We start from the raw sequence: 22500 nt of genomic DNA, 5'->3' as shown, positions 1-22500 counted from the left end.
CTAACTCCGTAGAACTGCCTGTGGAACTCTGTTCCGTTAGTTTTCTTTCAATATCATTATCCTCATATCCAACGTAAACAAGTTCTTGTTGCGCCGTCTTAGTATATAATCTAATTAAACCTATTAAGTTCTACAATCAATAATGACTACAATATCATACTCATCTTATCTAGGAGTTGCTTCTGGGTCTTGATATGCTGTATGTAACATTTGTAAAAAAAAAAAAACTTAGTTAAGCTAAGCACTTTAGGTTTCGCCAGTTTATAAGTATTATATTTAATATTTCATTGGATTTTTGTAACGTGGTCGTTAATTATAATTGTGACGTTAATTAAAATTGTGGCTTAATTATAACTATGCCGTTACAATGCAAACCTATTGGATCTACACGTTGTCTGATGATTCGTAGCAGAGGAGCAAACAAAAATAAATAGGAAAGAAAAAAAAATCCGACTCGTCATTTTTTAAAATTGCAAATTAAATGCATTTATGATTGTTCTCTCAAAACAGCATTATCTTGCAAAGGCCTTTTCACACACGCATGTGCTTTTGAAAAGTCTCTGTCCCTGCCACATGACGCTGGCGCTCGCTAGGGCTTTCTTGTCCTTGTATTTACACGTCCATTTTCACGGGTTGTAACTTGCTTCTCTCCTCGACAACGTAGTGTATTTTTGCTCTTATTTCGTTGTGGCGCAAGTTCGAGCACACTTTCTAATTTGCACACGTACTTTAACCGATGCTGCTTATATTTTTGCTACCCAACTATTTTACAGCTGCTACTGATTTTTCTCAGCCGCGCTTATACACACTCTGTTACAGTAAAATAAAGATTTCTTATCAAAATTATCGTATTGGATTAAAGTCTAGAGATTATGTTAGAAATGTGAGGTACAACAGGAAACGCAATGTAATGACAAACAGTATCGGATTCATGTATGACCATATCATTGTCATTACAAATAGATGATTAGTCTATCTTTTTAGCGAATCATTATAACATGAGCCTTCCAGTGAAGTATTATAAAATTTGGATATTTTTGTCAAATATTCCTTTATAAGATAAAACTTTGGGGTTTTCTTATAAATGCGAAATATAATAGTGTTTTTTAACCAATGGCGGCTTATTTGAAATGCTATATTCTATTATGTAATACCGGGTTCGCTGTGGTTAATGGAATGTTTCAGAAGTAGTGCTTCATCGGTTAACTTGTAACGCGTCAGTTACACTTTAACTGTGCCTATACGTTTCAACTAGTCGGACCGCACGTTGTCTCAGGCTTCGTCACGAAAGAGCAAACAAAAAAGGAAATATATAAAAATCTGGCTCAGCACTTTTTAAGTACAAATGAAATGCATTTATTCATGTTTTTTAAAAAAAAAATGCATTTCATTATATTCCCAAGTCTTTACCACACACATTTGTTTTAAAACTCTCTGACATATTGCACGTGCCTTTTAAAAAGGCCTCTCTCGTGAAGCCAGCTCTAGCCCACGTGTTCAGAAGTTCATCTTCTCCAGCGAACTTTTCTTACCAACGGGGGTATTTTTAATTTTGACTTCTTCCCGTGACGCTAGCGTGTGCACACTTTCATAATCTCCCCATGTGCTAAGACAGCTACTGCTGTTTACATTTTCCTTTCTAAGCTATCATAGGCTGCTGCTGATTTTCTCACTTGTGACCATACGCGTTCTGTTAACATGAAAGCCTACGGCTCGGTTAGAAATTGGATACATCCGAGAAATCAATCACTTTTGGATTAATATCAATTTCTATTTTTCAGCAGATATTACTTTTAATTTCCTGTATTCTTTCTCATTTTTATCAGATATATTTAATTAGGAATTTTATGCTAAAGCGTGCAACATCTCTATACATCCTCAATCTTTTGTGACCCTTATTCATAACAAGAAGCTTTACCCCTTTACTGGTAAAAGGTCTGCTGACTATAATAAAATACGAAAATACATCCTCGTACGTGTTCTGGACAACTATGCATCATCAAAATATATAATGACTTTTATATCTAGCAATATTATATCAATATCTGCTGATGCAATATCAGATTTTGGTAAAATATATTAGTAATATATATATATATATATATATATATATATATATATATATATATATATATATATATATATATCAATGTCAAAGGCCAGGAATTTAATGCTATGTTTAAAGTTTATATTTATGAATGATTTCCTGAAATAATTTTAAGCCCGCTAGAATGAATATTTAATATAATTCATATTTTTTGGCTTATCCTATCCAACACATTTTCCCAATACATTTTTTGTCTGAATTAGATTACCAGATTAATCTAATAGAGAAATTATGTGTAAGTCTTGTTTTATTGTAAACCTTGGTGTTCTGTAATTTCTGTATCATGATCCGGGTGTTTTTGTTTAATAATAAATAGCTTCAACGTCTGAATAAATTCTCTTAATTACGTCTGCATGTGGAATCGTATAGTTTTTGCAGAACTCCTTGTAGATAAAAGTTTTATGTTGTTGATAGAATTGTTTAGCGGTATTATCCAGGGCAGTTATGTCGTTTTTATTCATAAAACTGTAAGAGGATTTTTAAAATTGTTGATTTAAGCCTGCATATTTTTTACTTATATTTCTTGCTAATTAAATAATGTCCTTTTCGAATGTATTCAACGTTTGTCGTGTTGACGAATAATTATATATTTTAACGCATAGCATCCATCTTCATTGTTTTAGATTCCATATTTTCTGAAATCAAAACGGAGTTGGAGATCCTTCCTTGTTTTTCCCTTTGTTAGTTTTGTACGGCGTTAATTGTCGAATGTTTTCCATTTCATGATCTTTTGCGAAAATACATCTAATTATTCTAAAATAAACTTCTATCCGTTTCAGTATACTTTTGTTTGATTAGTTTGTGATTCATTATCAAAATTATTCATTGCTTTAACGAACTCATAAAGACCTTTTGAATTAGTATAATAAAATTTAAGTAAGCTAATTTCTAATAAAGGAAATTCTGAGTTAAAGTTGAATTATTGAAACATGTCTACGAACTACTTTTTATCGCATAAGGTTTGCATTTTCTGTGGGTGACTCTCTCTCTCTCTTTCTCTCTCTCTCTCTCTCTCTCTCTATATATATATATATATATATATATATATATATATACATATATATATATATATATATATGTATGTATGCATGTATGAAAATAAAATAAAAATAAAAATACCAGCGATGGTTGACGTTATGTTGTTTAAAAAAAAGAAAAACCGAATGAATTTATGAAATGATCAACGTTTCGTCCCTACTGCAGAGGGCATCTTCAGGATATTAAAAAGAAAAATGCAAAAAAAAAAGAAAACGATCATAGACCATACACACACATAGTTTCCTTCCCGATATGGGTAGGATTCTAACACTGTTTCCTTTTCATTTTCGTATGGTCTATGATTGTTTTCTTTTTTATGCATTTTTTCTTTTAATATCCTGAAGATGTCCTCTGCAACAAAGACAAAATAAGGACAAAACGTTGATCATTTCATGAATTCATTCGGTTTTTCTTTTTTCAAAACAACACACACACAGATATATATATATATATATATATATATATATATATATATATATATATATATATATATATATATATGAACTAACGGTTTTACCCTCATTGGAAATTTTACCCTTCACCAGAATATCCATTCACGTAAAATCGCTTTTTTATTCACCATATTCCCTCTACTTCAATTTTTGTTATCAATAAGATTTTTGACTTACTTGTAGTTTCATCAAATACTTTTGCGAGCAAAGTCCAATCCCGCATTTTGCTAAATCCTACCCTCTGATGAGAAGGACAGTATTTCTTCGAAACTCTGCGGATTAAAGACTACCCATTTATTTAGTGTTTCCTTTTTTAAATTAAATAGATATTTAACTCTTTTCCAAAGTGATTTTAACATGTTTTATAGACTACATGTTTTATAAACTACTTGTTCTTATATATATATATATATATATATATATATATATATATATATATATATATAAGGGAGTAGTCACCAACAATGTGTATTTTTTAACATTATTTTATTATTCCGTGTCTTGGTTTTTCATTGAGAATTATGTTTGGATCATTGTAATAATGATTTTAAATCAGTTCTGTGAAGCGTCCTCGTCAGAAATTATTTTCAAATGTGTTGAGGTTGTAAAAATGGCAATTTTCTTAGTTAATATGAAGTTTTTCCACCCTTGGAAAAACTTCAAATTAACTGGAGAGAGACAGAAAATAAGGCTGGAGAGAGACAGAAATAGATGTGCTATACACGTTATCTGGTTACCATAGGTGAAGATGTGTCCTAAACACACACACACACACACACACACACATATATATATATATATATATATATATATATATATATATATATATATATATATATATATATATATTCTAGAAGGGAATGACATTGTCGAACTGACTTCCTCATCTTGGTTGTTATCGTCACAATGTTTCGGCCGTTTTGTCCTCATCCCTTCATCAGGTTGTTAGGAGTCTCGAACCCACAAACGGTTCCCCAGTTCGATACAAAACACCTGATGAAGGCCGGAGGGCAAAACGGCCGAAACGTTGTGACGATAACAACAAAGATGAGGAAGTCAGTCCGACAATCTCAATCAATGAAAACACCTCATCTCAAAAATAAGACAATTTCTAGAAGGGAAGACCAGCGTTGGCCGGAATTGAAATATGACCAGCGAATGCTTCATCCTCCTATATTTTTATTGTCATCGAAAATGGTGAAATACAAAGTTTTTAATCAAGTCGATCGGTTGCCTATTTAGTTGGGGACCCATCGCCTTATACCAGGAGGAAGTTTTACATGTTTCGTCAAACTGACTTGGTCCACAATACATAGTAGTCTACATTGCGTTGTAGAGACTTAATTACTGATTTCATAAAAGTATTTTATATAAATGGCTTGAATTAAATTTTAAAATGAAAAATGTTAGTATCATGATTTAATTGTGATTTAAACAGAAACGTTCTTGCCATATTAAAAAAAAATATATCTGTTCTTTTATATGTCTGGTTTGACTGCGTAAGAAGTAGTAATAGGTGAGTTTATGTATAAAATGAATAAACAATTTAATCTGATGGTGCAATTTTGCTTTAAACAGAAAGATGTTTCGAACGCGGCAATGGCATATCATGGATAAAACTGCTGATTTTATATATCGGGCTATTAAGCTAAGTTGTGCGAGGTGTTAAGTTTAGTAAAAATCGCCGTCCTTATTTTATCGGATTTTCTTTCAACTATCGATTATTTACATTCGGATACAAAACCTGTTTTATATCACAGCCAGGCATATTAGGCACCTCCGTGTGAAATTGAATAAAAATTGGACCAGCCGTTTTCAAATCCATAATGAACGAATTCTCAACCCCACTCAAAGTACCTTTTACATAATAGAAACAGATATGTATATATATATATATATATATATATATATACATATATATATATATATATATATATATATACTCTCTATCTGTCTCAATCTGCCTCTCTGCTCCCTCTCCTTCTCTCAATATATATATATATATATATATATATATATATATATATATATATTTATATATATATAATTATGTCGGCCCCTTTCAGAAACTCGTTTGTTATTGTTGAGCCATTTCAGTTTAATTTATTGTCGGTTAATTTAGCTCTCCTGCAGGTCACCATATTATGATTTGATCACTTTGACAGATGTTAAAAAACATATGTTTAAAATCCGTAAGTATTTCTCGCGGTTAACAGTAACCGCATGGATTAGGTCCTTCCTAATGAAGCCAGGGGTGGCTTCTGTCACTGGGTCCGAATCTAGCGACTGGTGTTGATCGTCACACTCTGCACTGATGATTCCCGAAAGGATGGAACACTAGTGTCTGTTTCACCCTTTCGGGAATCATCCGTGTAGAGTGTCACGATTAATACTAGTCGATGTGTTGACTGGTCTCTGTATATGCTGAACGACCTTTACCAAACAGTACTATAAATGTTCTTATATAAGTTTTAAATTTAGTATATTGAAGATTCGAAGCTTTAGTAGAAATTCCAGTTGGTTTTCCAAATTGAAGAATTCATATTTACCAAGCGTAAGTAGACTTCAAATACTCTTCTACGTATGAGTAAAACTACAGCGATATATTAAAATGAGTTATTTTTAAATTTTGTATTTCCATCTGCAATTAGGTCATAACTCGTGACTTCTGGAAAATCTACAATAGTGTAGTAAATAATAGGCAATCACCAATTTCTCCACTAACCAATTATCACGAGGTTGTTTGCTCAGAAACCGACAAGGCTAACATGCTTGCCAGTCGGGTTGCCTCAAACTCACCACTGGACCCTTCCAACCACCCCCCACCTGAATTTCCTATACGGACAGATGCATACTATCATAAAAAACCTTGACAATTCAAAAGCATGTGGACCCGATCTCATCATGTGCTATTAAAAAAATGCTCAGCCGTATATATATATATATATATATATATATATATATATATATATATATATATATATATATATATATATATATATATATCTGTGTGTGTATGTGTATGTGTGTGTGTTGAGTCTCAAAAAATAATGGACACTCCCGCAAGGTAGCTTCACGTAGTATTCTTAAGCAAAGATTTCGCAATCTCGAAGCACACATCCTGAATCGCCACTGATGAATCTAATGGCAAGGAAAAGTCCAGGACGACTGGAAACAATGCCCAGATAAGTGCAGAGCACATACATCGCATGTGAATTCCTAAATGAACACCTATGCAGGACTGATCAAACTCAACGCTGCTTTACTTCGTTGATCTAACAGCAATCGTTACATCAACGAGATTATGGCGTATATCTATGATAAAGATTTTAATATAAATATTCGTAATTATTTAAATCGTCGCAAAATTATCGGCGAGGAAATCTTAGTAAGTAATTTTAGTTCATTTCTATTAAGAATATTTAGCTTTCAGCAGCTTTCTAACATATATTAAGTTAACAATGGAACGATATTTATGCCAATTAAGTTCTTATGAGTTATCCGCATAAAGCTTTATTTTCATAGATATATCTTTATAATTTATTACATAGACGTCTTTAAGTATTGTTCACTCTTAAGTGTTATTGAAAGGGTTATTGAAACTAGCTAGCCAAAATATAAAACCTTCTTCTTGGGTTTAATGTGTACATGTTGCCTGTCTAGCCGCACTGATGAGCTGTGAAACCGAGAAACAGTACTGTATGTGGATGACTATAATGCTCCTTATCTTGAGTTGAACATATTGAGAAGTAATAAACGAATTACCATTAGCGTATAAAGCGATGCTCTTTGTGTAAACAAATAGAGCTTAGGTATTTCGGATGATATCAAAACATTGTTAAGTCACCGATTAGCGTAATGGTTAGGAGCCTTGACTGTCGTACAGGCGGTCGGATTTCGATCCTGGGTAGAGATAGTTGCCTGTCTAGCCGTTTTGATGAGCTGTGAAACAGCGAAACAGTACTGTACGTGGATGACTATATATATATATATATACATATATTTATATTCAAATAACTACTTTACATGGTCACTAAACACACGGGGGGTGTTCCGTTCAGTTAATTATAACTTTAGGGGAGGGAGGCCTCTCCAGTCCTGGACGACAACCTTCCTAGAGTTGGTGACTCAAACAAATCACCGGTTGGCAAACCTAAACCGCTTAAGGAGGAGATAGACTCTGTCTATCGCCCGGCTTTCATACTCCTACTTTGCCTATTGGCCAGGCGTAGAGGTACTATCACAGGGACTCGTCTGAATCACCCAGTGGTTGACCTTGTTTCCTGACTAGGGCAATGAACGCCGCTTTTCCCCACTCCCGCCACATCCCATCCCCCTAAACTAGACACAGTGGGGTGCTTCAGTGCCATATATGTCGGTGCAGTTGGACTGGGCTGGCTTTGCCTAATGGATTGAGGGTACCGGATTGACAGTTCCTGGCTGCTGTTTCCGACTGATAGTACAGGTGCCCTAACTCTTTGGTAGCGCTTAGAGCGGCTGCTCCATCAACAGTTGTAAAATATCGGGATGTTTGTAGTGCCATGTCGCGCATGGAAAGGGACCCTGCACTCATCCCCGGTGGGCTTTCCTGTTGGTGAGGACAGCTGATGGTCTACTTGTATTGCATGTCTGGTATTCTGCACAACTACTTGTCCAGCACCCCCTCACTCATCCACCCTAACTGAAACTTTTAAATAAAATAAAATGAAATGACAGCTCAAGCAAAAGTTACGTTTAAACCAGGACCAAACTCAAAGAAAACCAACCTGCCTCCTCCCTTGAGGCTTGCATTTACTAATATCCGCGGGCTTAGAACTAACTTAGATGATGTTGAGTCATTTCTCCATGTAAACACCCCGGATATCTTAGCATTAAGTGAAACTAACCTTCACTCCTCCATTCCCTCTAACCACGTTAACATGCCTGGTTATCTCCCACTCTACCGTAAGGACTCGGACAGACATATGCATGGACTTGGAGTCTATCTTCGAAACACCCTCCCCCTAACTAGAGAAATAAAACTAGAATCAGAGGGCCAGGCCTTTATGTGCTTCAGACTAAATATGCAACACAATATTAGCTACTTGTATTTTCTCTACCGCTCTCCCTCAAACCAAGACTGAACCCTAATAAACAAAGTCTCAGACAGCATAGATATAGCACTCTCCCTCGATACTAGCGCACAAATACATGTATTTGGTGACTTCAATGTCCACCACAGTAACTGGCTAGGATTCTCAAATCACAAAGACGTAGCTGGTAGCGCAACTCATAGCTTCTCTATATCTCATTCCCTATCTCAGTTGGTTACATTTCCGACACGTTTCCCAGACCAGCACGATCAACATGCCTCACTTCTAGATCTCTTTCTGACAACGGTTCCCAATGACTGTACAACAAATGCCCACAGCCCACTCGGGAATGCTGATCACGCTGTGATAATGGTAGAAATCAGCCTAAATTCTCGCCCTAAAACTGCAGACCCACTTCTCAAAACAACGAGGTATTACAAAAAGGCTGAGTGGGAAGCCATCAGGGAGCTCATCAGAGATGCCCCATGGCAAAATATCTTTAATCTTCCAGCGGAACAGTGTGCAAATGAGACAACTGAATGGTTCAAAACTGCTATTGATGCACATGTTCCCGCACGGAAATACTATAGCAAGCCCCACTCTCCCCAATGGTTTACTTCTGCGTGTGCAGCTGCCATTTGTCAAAGGCAGCATGCATTCCGCAGATTTAACCGACATAAGTCCAGCTCAAATAAACAGAAGTTTATAGAAGCTAGAAATAATTGTAAGAGAGTGATAGACACAGCTAAGACTGATTACTCTGAAACCACCAGAAAGCGCATCGAAGCACAGAAATTAGGAACTCGGGATTTTTGGAAAATCTACAACAGCGTAGTTAATAATGGACAGTTAATTATTCCCCCACTAACAAACAATCATGAGGTTGCTTGCATGGCAACTGACAAGGCTAATCTGCTTGCCAGTAGGTTTGCCTCAAACTCCACACTGAACTCGGTACACCACTCACTCCCTGATTTTCCTCTGCGAACAGACGCCACACTTGACGATTTGAAAATCACCCCTTCTCAGGTACATGCTATCATAAAAAACCTAGACACCTCAAAAGCATGTGGACCAGATCTCACCCCGGCTCTGCTGAGGTTGCTCCAGTTCTGTCCAAACTTTACAATAAATGCCTTAACGAATCTTGTTTTCCCGACTGCTGGAAAACCGCCTCTGTGGTACCAGTCTTCAAGAATTCTGGTGAAAGAACTGACCCACTAAATTATCGCCCCATTAGCCTCTTCCCGCTTTTCGCCAAAATATTTGAGTCCTTAGTTAATCAAGCCCTAGTCCAGCACCTAACAGCAGCTAAACTCCTGACTGAAAAACAATATGGATTCAGGCAAGCCCGTTCAACAGCAGATATCTTAACTGTAGTTTCTGAACGTATATACCGTTCATTGGATAAAACAGGGGAGGGTAGAGCGGTGGCCCTTGATATATCTAAGGCTTTTGACAGGGTATGGCACGATGGTCTTCTAAGGAAAATTAGATCATATGGAATAACTGGAAGAATTCATAATGTAATTAAATCCTTCTCAAGTAATAGAAAAATCAAAGTTGTCCTCGTCCGACATATATCCAACCAATATGACATAAATGCGGGAGTACCTCAGGGGTCTATCCTTGGACCTCTATTATTCCTGATATTCATAAATGACCTCCCTGATAATATTGTTTCGGAGATGGGTATATTTGCCGATGACACCACTCTATAACAGATATGAGGGGAAAACAAATGAACACATATCCAAGGAAATGGCAGAAACACTAGAGGACGACCTCCAATCCGTAGTGGAATGGGGACAAAAATGGTTGGTCACATTCAATGCTGCTAAGACTAAGCTTGTTTCCTTCAATAACTACAAAAAACCTTTTCTACCACCAATAGCAATGGCCAAGAACACATTGCCTGAAAGTACTTCTTTTAAACTCCTCGGCCTAACGTTTACAGGGAATATGAACTGGAATAGATACATTGAGAGCATTGCCAAGGCTGCTGCAAGGAAAGTTGGCTCCCTCTACCGCGCTAGAAAACTACTTACGCCTGCCAGTATCCTATACCTCTATAAGGCAACCATTCGCCCATGTATGGAGTACTGTTGTCACATCTGGGCTGGTGCATCTGCTGCTTGTCTTTCGCTCCTGGACAGGGTTCAAAAAAGAGTCGCCAACCTGATAGGTCCTGAACTGTCATCTAGGCTTCAACCTCTGTCCCATCGACGAGATGTTGCATCCCTCTGCCTGTTCTACAAATACATTAATGGTGAATGCTCTGACGAACTGCAAACACTTGTACCTCCCCGACGTAACTACCCCCGACAAACCCGACAAGCTACTAAGTCCCATCCCTTTACAGTAGAGATCCCTAGGTACAAGAAAGCCTTTTACTCCAATAGTTTCTTCCCCAGAACTGCGGGTCTTTGGAATTCCCTTCCGGGATTCTGCGTTCCCAACTACAATGATATGCAGAAGTTCAAGTGTAATGTTAACAAACATCTTTCTACTCTTCTCCCCTCATAATGACCCCGCTAATTAATTCCCTAATAGTAGCCTCCTGCTTCAAAGTGGCACTGTGCCTTGTTTGGGGTGAAAATTGAATAAAAAAATAAAAAATAAAAAAAAAATTATCTAGGTGACTTAAGGTACCTTTCTCTGAAATGTTTTGTTCCGAAATACACACACACACACACACACACACACACATATATATATATATATATATATATATATATATATATATATATATATATATATATATATATATATATAATGAAACTAAAAGAGAGACGATGTCGAGTTTATATAAACTTCGGTCTAATATAAATACCAAGTATATATATAAATATATATATATATATATGTATATATATATATATAGATATGAGCTTGATATGATTCACTGTTCTATGGCATAATTTATTATTGTGTCAACCAAAACTCGTAGAATTAAGTGATTTTACTTAATTTTCCACTCATTTACTGGCATTGTTATCTCTTGCAAAGAATCGAAAACATTGCTAATCTTTTGTACGTTTGCTAATTCATATAAATAGGTCTTTTATATTCCTGTTTTTTTTTTCATTTTTGTTAAACGCTGTAAATACTTTTTTTATAATGTTAAAGAATTTTAGTTGTCGCATTTAAAACACTTTTTCGTTAATCAACAATGGTTGTGTAATCACGATTACTTGCTTATCCGACTTTTAAAAAAATTAGAGACATCACGATTTGATTATTACGCTAGCGGTGGATCGTCTACCAACATCAGAACAATTATACATGCATGACTTTTAAACGGAACAAAATAATTAAAAGAAAAGCAATGAGTACTACACACACACACACACACATATATATATATAATAAAAAATGTTATTTTCCACAATTCATGATGTTGACCATCTTATAATTTATTCCTTTATTCAGTTGACTCATGCAATTCTTCACAGTATCTGTTTCGTAGCGCAAAATCAATCACTTAATTATCATATCAATCAGTGAATCTATTTTGCCCTTAACTTATTAGAAGAAATAGCAACATTCAATCCGTCAAAAGTCAAAAGGTAATGAAGTGTTATTTGACATGATTAAAATCCGAAAATTGAAAAAGAAGCTGCATATATCTTTTTTTATTTTTCCATTACGCCATTTTTAATTTTATCAAACAAAGTTATTAAACCCAACTATTCGTACTAACGATCTACATTAATGTATGAATGTTCTACCAAAACTTCTATTTAATAATTAGTAAATTTATGAATTCTAATTTGTGTATACATACTTATAAAAAATAACATCATTAAACTATTGTCAAGAATTGAATAAGTCAACTAAATTAAAGGAATAAATTATAAGATGGTCAACCTCATGAATTTTGGAGCATAACTTTTTGTTATTTATTCCCTGTATTGCTCTGTAATTACATTGAGCTTCTTAAATAAGGATTGGTATATAGTATAAGAAAATATATTTCTACAGAAAAATTATATATATAAATATATGTATATATATATATATATATATATATATATATATATATATATATATACAGGGTCCCTTATAAAATGTATACACTCTTTAAATGACCATAAAACCAGCATTTATTAAAAGAAAGAAAGTGTCATTAATTAAAATAGTGTTAGCAAATATAGACACAGGCTAATGATCAAGAGTGTGCAAATTATTGGTCATTGTTGTCCATGAACAGCTGAAAACGTTCACTGATTGAATCGAAAACGTTTCTAATCAGTTCAATCGGTATGTTGACACATCTACTTTCAATGGTTGCTTTCAACTCGTTTAATGTATTTCGTTTGGTGGCGTGAACCCTGTGTTTAACATGTGCACAACCAGCCAATCCCAACCCCCAAAAAGAGAAAAAAAAACATTGCGGATGGTCAAGTCTGGAGATCGTGGACTATACTCGATAGTTTCTCTTAACCCTCGCAGTTAATTGTTAAGATATGCTCTTACGTCATGATGACAGTTGGGAAGTGTTCCATCCTGCTGGAAGTGCAATAAATTACAAACAAGAGATTACGGTAAACTAAGGAAAATAAGGCTAAAAGGCATACATTTACGAGAGAGATGTTTAAAATCGAAGTTCACGGCAATAGGGAAACATAGAATGCGTGTGAAAACTTTTATATTACTTGAACAAAAAAGTAAAGGATTCATTAGCTGAGATTGAAGAAATGTGAGTTGAATATTGGAGAGCCGTGTGTCCCTATTTACATTGCCTCCCCCAGGGGACAGAGTTAGACATCAGGGTCGCTTTTTTTAATGTGGAGAAAAGGAACAAAAATAAAAACTGCCTAAGTCATGAAGGATTTCTCCTCCACTGATAGAGAACAAGAAATTGAAGTGCAGCATCTGAAGAACAGATACTACACTGTGATCTTGACCAGAACAGGAAATTGAAATAAAAAATAAGGGTTGGTTCTTATTGAGTAGAGGAGAAGGGAAGACTTTAAATAGTCAGTGTATGTGTGCGTGTTTGCGTGTATCGCGCTTTGTAAGTGTTTATATGTGTGAGTTGACATACTAGCAGACAAGAAGTCGAACGAAGTGCGGCAAAGACTGCGGTTTGCGAATTTCAGTTCAACGAGTTTATTAAAGAAAAATATGTCTTTATAAGAGATCTAAGTGGCTCTCAGAAAGACCATTTCAAGTAAATTCCGAAAGTTTTCTGATTGGTCTGAAAGCTAATTATTTGTTTTGTTTGTTTTTTTTTCTTTTTTTTAAGGATAGTGTATACCCAGACGACGTGCGTATAAATGTGTTTACGGATTTTAATTTTGGACTTTGATGTGTAGACATCGACCGCTACAAACACTATCTAATGACGTTCTTCAATAGTTAGGTACAGTTATATTTCTATATATGTTTACATATAAAATAAAACCTAAACTAATTAACCGATCATTATGATTCTTTAGGTTTAAGGAAGCAATACTTGGATTAAATCTATATAATGATGCTTTAAGTCAATTGTAAATTTTAGATAACTTCGATTTCTGTAAAACAGAACATTATCACAAACCAGTTTTATTCGGTGAATTAATTTTATTCGTCTTATGACAATTATATTAAAAATTATTGTCTAAAACTCGACGCACGTCTTATTTGATTTCCTGTTTCATGTTTATCTCATTTAAATAGATTAAGAGATTCGTTAGTTATAACATAATTCGTGTTTATCTGTTTTAAATAGCGAATAAATAAATAAAAAATATATTTTCTCATAAAATCTGGTTTTAATATTTTTTATTTGTATTCTATGTTAATGTGATTTATTTGCTGAATCAGTCGTTATAAATAGGTTAATTCAATGACATTACAAAATCAATATGTCGAGTAAAAGATGTAGTTTTATTTCGTAGACGTCTAACCTAAGTAAATATTTTCGATTCTGAATAAGAAATGGAAAAAAATGATTGCGAAAAGTTCACGTTTGACCTTTCCTTTTCTCTCTGCCCTTTTGCTTACTCTCATTTTGGTACACAGTTTTAAATAACCATAACAATGGTGATCGAGTGTGTTGCATTGTTTTATGATCGTTTATAATCGATTTTTCTCAGAGTTCATATTTCATGACGTCAACGTCACAAAGTGTTCACGGAAGAATTGATTACGCCAATAAAGTATAACGTCATTAATTTACGTGGGGATGAATTAATAACTACATTTGATGACGTCATAAGATGACCATGAAATATACGATTACATCAGCAAATGACGACATTTAGATAAAGTCAAGACAAATATCAACGGTGAGGACGGCACAAAATGATGATATGATCCAGAGATGAATTATATCAGTTTATCTAGACAATCGGTGAAAGTTAGATTTGTTTTTATACTAAAAGATCATGGCTTTTCAAAACCCGAAATCACCGCTGCGTCAATATTGAAAAAAAAATGATGATCGTTATTATGAAAGGATCGAGAGTAATGGATGGGATGGGCAAAAAGTTAAAGAAAGTGACGAATAAAAGAGCTGTTATTGCGGGTCACGGTAATCAAACAGTGCGTACTTGTGAGTTAATCTGCATCCGTGCAACGAATATGTAACTGTATGCAGATGTAAAGTGGAGTTTATAAAAACGCTCACGATGTTCAGTCATCTTTATTACTAACTAGCCTGGGTTACCGGTGTTGCCCGGGTGTTTGGAGGTGTGTGTTCAGCAAAAAAAAAAGTGGTAGTAGGAAGGCATGCTCGAACCTGTACCGCAAAGGAGGAAACGAATGTGGAAAAAAATGACATCTTTGCCGTTACACCCATTGCAAACCCGGAAGTGACGAATGTTTAAATGAAGGCTAGTTAATCGAAAAGATGGCATGAATTTCAAAACTATCGGCGGAAAAAAGCGAGCCCTTTCTTTAGAAAAGTGCACAGGTGCATATATATTAATGTTTTTGGCTAATTTTTCAATATTTGTCGTCCGAAGGATCAAGCTTTTAAACGATCTCGACCTCGTGAAAATCGCCCCTGTCAAAAGTGTTAGGCAGGGGAACAAACATACATACAGACATTTGAACAGACAGGTGGGATTTATATTATAGATGTTGTAATACAACTTCTTTAAAAGAAAATAAACAAACGTTTTTACAACTGCTAAAGAAGGAAATGTTATCCGCGCTGGCATCTAGTTTTCTAAGTCATAGAACAGTTATTCCCTAATATTTGATCCTTGACCTTGACAGGTCTCGAGTTTGACAACCGCAGGATTTTTTCAAAACATTGTCGGAATTCGACAGGACTGTACTTCAAACTAAGACTCAATTTCTCAGTCAAGAAAAAATACTAGAAATCTTGAGAGATTTATGTCCCACTTAAACTACTCATCAAATATTAGTTGATATTATATTTTATGACAATTGTGATTCTATAGTCGGTTGGGGAGCAGTTTTTCAGATACTGTTCTAGAGATGAGATGTCTAAACAGTTGCGGAACGTGGTTATTGTCTTACTGACATGCCCCCCCCCTGAGAATTAGAAAGTGTTTTTTTTTTTTTTTGTAACGTTATATTTAATTATGTTTTGGAAAGATATGCTTAATCATGTTTTGTACCGTTACATTTAATCATGTCTTGTAACATTATGTTTGATCATGTTGTGTAACGTTATGTTTCATCATGTTTTGTAACGTTATATTTAATCATAATTTTACCGTTATGTTTCATCAAATTTTCGCCCAAATACTGACTTAAAATCTTGCTGAAAGTCTGAAGAACATTTATGCAAAACTTAAAATTGTTAGACCCAAAACTGGTTAAACAGTTTGCGAGAACATGCACAGGTTAAATCTTGTTTAACTACGCCTTCTTGGAAGTTAAAATTTTCAGCAAAAAACAATTAAAAGGCATGCCCTATATCTGAATACACTAAAAAATTTCAAATGTTTACACCAAAATATTGGCTGAATTATGTGTTAGAAACCGCATAGATCATTTTTTTTTTTTGGAATTTGAACCCGATTTTGACCCCTTAACATTTAATGTTTTGGGCTCAAATCAAATTATAATGTTCGATTCATATCCAAGTAACCTATTTCCAAAATCTCAAGTGTTTGGATCCAAAATTAGTGGAGGAGTGTGGTAGAGTTCTCGAAGGTCAAATGCTTAAACTTTGACCTTTTACTAGCAAAATTTCTGGCCGAAACCCAGTAAAAAAAAGATTTTCCCATATGTCAATACCCCGTATGTCAAATTTATAGTCTGTACACCGAAAATTGACAGTTATTTGGTAGGGAAATGTACACAGTCAGACACACACACACAGACGTTTTCATTTTTGCTATTTGTTTTTCTTGCAATTCATTTTTTTCTTTTTGTCGGAATAATAATAATAATAATATAATAATAATAATAATAATAATAATAATAATAATAATAATAATAATGATAATAATAATAATAATAATAATAATAATAATAATAATAATAATAATACCATGGTTGATTGTAACTAGATGCATGTGAATTATAAAATAAAAAAATATAAGAAATATCACACACAAACAAATTTCAACCACTAAAAAAAAATCTAAATTTAGATTAATTATTTATTAAAGAATTAAAAACAAACACTTCCTAATAAACCATAATTTGACACCTCACGACAGTTTACTCAAAACATAGAAATGCTGCGTACTTTTTTAAAAAATGTCCTGTAGGAGAATGTGTCTCCTAAATTAACACGCACATGGTGCGTAATGACTTGAACCGGAAACGACTAAAATGCCACCTATCTTCGTGAATTACTCAATTTACCAACACCTTGAAACACATGATACCCCAAAACTGAATTTAGAAATATATTTAATTAAAACCACTGCCATTTCATCCGTCCCACACGAAGATCTGTGCCTAACACTCATTGAAGCCCTTTTAATCCGTATGAAAAAAATAACAATCAATCGGGCTCAATATGAATGGGAAGCTAGGCTTAAGTGTTTTTTTCTGATTATAAAAGATTAGTATTTTCTTTTCAATAAGATTAACCAACGCAGTTTTTAATTCATCACACGGCTGAAGACGGGTCATGGAAGGCGAAAACGTTCGCGACAACAGCAAATGTATTTTTGCACTCAAACAGAACGTTCGAACATTATCCCGCCAAAAGAAATGGATTACAATAAATATTTGACAACTAGATCAATACATTATCTCCAGATATGACAAAATATCAAAGAGATACTATGCACAGGATCAGAGCAAAGGAACATAAAGTTTGTAAAATGTTCAATAATAAAACTAAGAATTACTAGAGTAAAATGTAACACATTTTATGCAAATAAAAAATTAATAATTCCTAGTAGTTAATTAAACTAGGTAAACTGATGAACTGTAAAAGTATTTAATGTTTTTGTCAATTTTATTCTAATAATAAAGTAATAAGATTAACAAAATTGAAAAACTTTGTAAAGAAAATGCAAGGAATAGATCGTGTTACTAGCGATATTAAACAGGATACTTAAGGTGAAATTTTTATTAATTATTGCCTTATTAAAGTAGAAAGTAGTCCTAGAATGAGGTGATAGGATGGCATTATATATCTAAATGACATTCCAATAATTTTTGTTGTATAGATAAAAAAGTGTAATCAGAAAGTACACCGACATACATGCACACCAATAAACAAGTCATACGCACTCGAATTCAAATCGTTTATCAAAACATCTGAACAGTTACACATTTCAGTCAAGTTAACTTTTCTGTGTTATCGTCACCACAAGTACGCAAAAACAATTTTCAAAACACTTCATTTTATATAATTTTCTTTCATGGATACGTATCACGAGAATTCGTTGCAGGAGAATATAGTGCATATATCTTTATCTGCACATAGAAAGTTTTTGTTTATTTCACAAGAAATTAGATTTTTAGTTTTGAATGGATGAATAAAAATGACAAAATACTTGGTATAACTTTACACATTCTGTTTAGATTTGTACAATTGATTGATTTGTTAAATGTTTGAGACAGTCTGCTCCTAACTCAGTCTTATATCACGATACAGCGCGAACTTAAATCGAGATAAATCGTGGATAAATTATATTCTATCAACTATTAAGACAGGTATTCAAACAACTTTCATATGTGATTTGGCCAAGGAAACTACATCCTATGCATAAAATAACAATATGAGGGGATATATATATATTTAAATACTGTACGCCCAACATTAAGTAAACGTTGTTCTTTTAGCATTTCAAGTATATTTCTAAGGAGACAAGGAAAAACTATTTAAACCATTAGGCTACATACTTTTATAAGCTTTCATGCAAATCCAGCTATTCTCCGTACTTTTTATTGTAGGAAATAGTTCTAGAGATTGAATAAAATGCCAAATATAAATAAGTTAATGTAAAAACGCAAACCATTATGGCACAATGCATAGATATGTGCAAACGCATTAGAGATATATGCTATGGAATTACTGAAACCAATGCTGTAAACAATGATAATACTGATGATGTCATCGATAAAGTTAATGATAATAGTGATGTACTGACATAACTAGTGATCATACTTAAATAATACAATACATAACTTTATTTTCTTTTGTATATAAACTAATCTGCTAAAAATGATTGTGCTTTTTGTATCAAAAAGGTTGTTTAATCATGATTTCTTATGTGTAAATCAAGACAAAAATAATTAATGAGCTGCATTTATATATTATTTTATTTTTTGTTAGGATCCTTTGAGATGAGGCTATATAATCTGTGCATTCATTTTTTGTAGACTGTTATCCTCATCTTTATAGTTTTTTTTACCGCGTTTAGGCCAACTCATCCTCTTGAATTTTTAGGTAGGTAACCGCAACGGGATAAGAATGTTGAGTCTTGTAATTATATCCCTAGTAATTACTGCCTTCCATAGTTGTTGTTTCTTCACCACGTTTTGACCAACAAATTCTCTGGCTTACTGTCGGTACATTTTGATCTACTGTTTTCAGACAATGCTTACCTGGAGGCGTAGAAATTCTACGCCTGTATCAACTGCATGGCGGGTCCCAAATCTGTTAACTACATTTAGAAAGCCAGATGATGAGTTGGACACAACAAGAACTTTAAAGATGAGGATAACAGCCTGCAAAAAAAAACATGAGGTATATTTCTTTTAAATAAAAGTAGCACTTATTGTATATTTCGTTGAAAAAAAAATAACTTTGACATTATGCAAATTAAACTAAGATTTTAATGGTGCCTCTACGCATAGCAAGGACAAAGTGAAATTTGTAAGACTGCATAATTTCTCCTGAATACATAAACATAAACGGAAGTGTTATTTGCAGCTTATTTTTACATATGATTTAAAACTGTACCACGGAAACATTAATAAGAAAAAAGTAATAATTGAAATTGTTGGTAGTGGCTGCTGATCAATTCATCAATTTTATTTGTAAATTAGAAATAAAAATAACGCCAGATTTTCGGTTTGCTTTAAACTTTTCCGGCTCAAAGCATCATTGCATAAATAAATACCTTATCTATGCTTCGGATGAAGCAAAGAGTCATTGCAAAAAGAAACGATAAAATTATAGCCCTTAAAAACAACTACAACTTTATTTTAAAACTTTACTGAAAAAATCAATACAAGTAACTGAACTTTTATTCAATGAGGCCGTCTTATATAAACAGAAATACATATAAATTAGCTATCAGGAATGCATTAATCGAGCATCAGTATTTGAGGGACATAGAAGATTCAAGGCAGTTAGAGAATATGTGAGGGATAATCAGAGGTGTGGGACGAGTAAGGAAATTCGAACACAAGAATTAATTGACCAAATAAGGATTTCAGGGATAAGAACTGTCGTGTGTCTATAAAGACAACAATTGCACAGATATTGCTCTCTTACTGCAATTACTCTTGACATATCTATGATCCTTGATAGGGTACTGCAAACGGGTCTACTTCATAAGATATCCAGCTATCATATTGCTGGAAATGTTTTCTAAATTATTAGATCATTTCTGTCGTATAGGTTCATAAGAGTAGTCGTTTATGGACAGAAATTAGAAGTTCACAGTATTGATGCTGGAGTACTTTAGGGGTCCATCCTGGCCCCAAATGTCTTCCTGATCTGCATCAATGATCTGCATCAATGATCTGCATCAATGATCTGCCAAATAGCATCCTAAAATCATTTGTAGACATTTATGCTGACGACACTACCATCTATGGCAACACATCAAAGGCAGTAAATGACCAAGTTCTATCTGACTTTCTCTCTCTTCTCTGATCTTGAGCTTGTGGTACAATAGGGAAAGCGGTGGTCGGTTACATTTACTGCATCTAAAACCAAGCTCCTATCTTTACATCATCACCGCTGTGATTTTCACCTGGCATAAGTAGAACTGAATCGCTCTCGTCTTGTGGAGACCCCAAGTTTTTACATGTTTCTTGGCTTGACCTTTACTTCTGATCTGAAATGGAACACATGCGTTAAATCCGTTGCCAATGCCGCTGGAAAAATGGTAGGGTCCTTATGCCGCTCACTCCTAATGCAATTCTCTTTTGACCAATGATGGAGTTCTAGTGACACATCTGGTCAGGAACTGCTAGAAGCAGCTTATCCTGCCTTGACAGAGTTCAAAATAGATTTCATAGCTTAGTGGGGGATGCCATGTTCTCTTCCCTACAACCTCTTTCTACAGAAGAGACATTACGAGCCTGTCTCTGATTTATCGTTGTTTAAATGGCCAGTGCTCGTCTGAGATTCAATTTATGGCTCAACTTCGCCAAACTTTCACGAAAAACACTCCTCTAGCAACAACTGCTATCAATAATTTCCTCCACTCTTTATGTGTGCCTAAACCTAAACGTAGATTCCATGAACAAAGTTTCTTTCTTAAGACTGCACGCCTGTAGAACTCTCTTCCGCTTGCCTGCTTTCCAGCTGACTACAATTTGATTGTTTTCAAGTCCAATGTAAACAAGTTATTGATGATCCGTCCCCCTAAGTAATCCAATTTACAAAATCTCCACTTCTTATGATTACTTAGCTATAATCCAATTGACTTATGTATATCAATTAACCCTTATCCTCGAGTGGCCTCCGAGCCTTGATAAAATGAGCTTTGTAAAAAAAGACACTATAAGCGACATCCGTATATCTTATTTCTAAAATCGATGATGAAAAGTCACCACAAGAAAACAGAACAGTGACGAGAAAAATGCAGTAACTTCACTCTCGCGTTTTATTACAAAGTAATGCTCTTAAAATATCCGACTACAAAACCATACATTATATAAAATAACGAATTCTAAAAAAACGCGAACTACGTATTAGCATCAAGGTGTTCTTTTGGTGTTTCCGACAACCATTCTCGGTATCATTATGAATGCAAAGTTGTTTCATGAGAAAGTCCGTACACGAGATGTGATCGTTAAAAATTAAATGGTGATTTCTTTTGAACACAGATGTGTGCTACGTTTTAAAAATAAGAAAATGTTTTTGCTTCCAGACTGTCTATAAAAGGTAATTGTTTTTAAACGACGAATACACACACGCACGCACATATATGTGTGTGTATATATATATATATATATGTGTGTGTGTGTGTGTGTGTGTGTGTGTAGATAAATATGTGGGTGTATATATGGTTTGTTGGTTGATTGTTTTTGTTTTACGGCATAACAACCCTTTTCAGGTTATTTAATGCCGAATCCAGTAATTTTGAAGAAAATGTCTTTAATAGAATATATTTGCTTTTTGTTTGTTTAAGTCAGTTTCTATTCACCCCATAGTTGGAACCCTAACAGGTACTACCACTCCGGGCCAGAGTGGGTCTGCGAGCAATGGCAATCA

General features: G+C 34.2%; 1 protein-coding gene across 1 annotated transcript in view; it reads right to left on the bottom strand.

Annotated features, from left to right (window-relative positions):
- Positions 1 to 19637: 19637 nt before the first annotated feature.
- LOC145248688 (uncharacterized) overlaps positions 19638 to 22500 on the bottom strand; it is a 211321-nt gene continuing 208458 nt past the window's right edge. Inside the window, exon 2 of the mRNA XM_080110346.1 lies at positions 19638 to 19775. Within this exon, the coding sequence (XP_079966472.1) occupies positions 19638 to 19775 (138 nt within the window). The remainder of the gene's footprint in view (positions 19776 to 22500) is intronic.

Source organism: Euprymna scolopes, chromosome 27 (assembly GCF_053919585.1).
Source record: "Euprymna scolopes isolate OS-2025 chromosome 27, ASM5391958v1, whole genome shotgun sequence".
Lineage (NCBI taxonomy): Eukaryota > Metazoa > Mollusca > Cephalopoda > Sepiida > Sepiolidae > Euprymna > Euprymna scolopes.
Note: the sequence above shows the minus strand (reverse complement) of the source record. Positions and strands in the feature narration are given on the sequence as shown.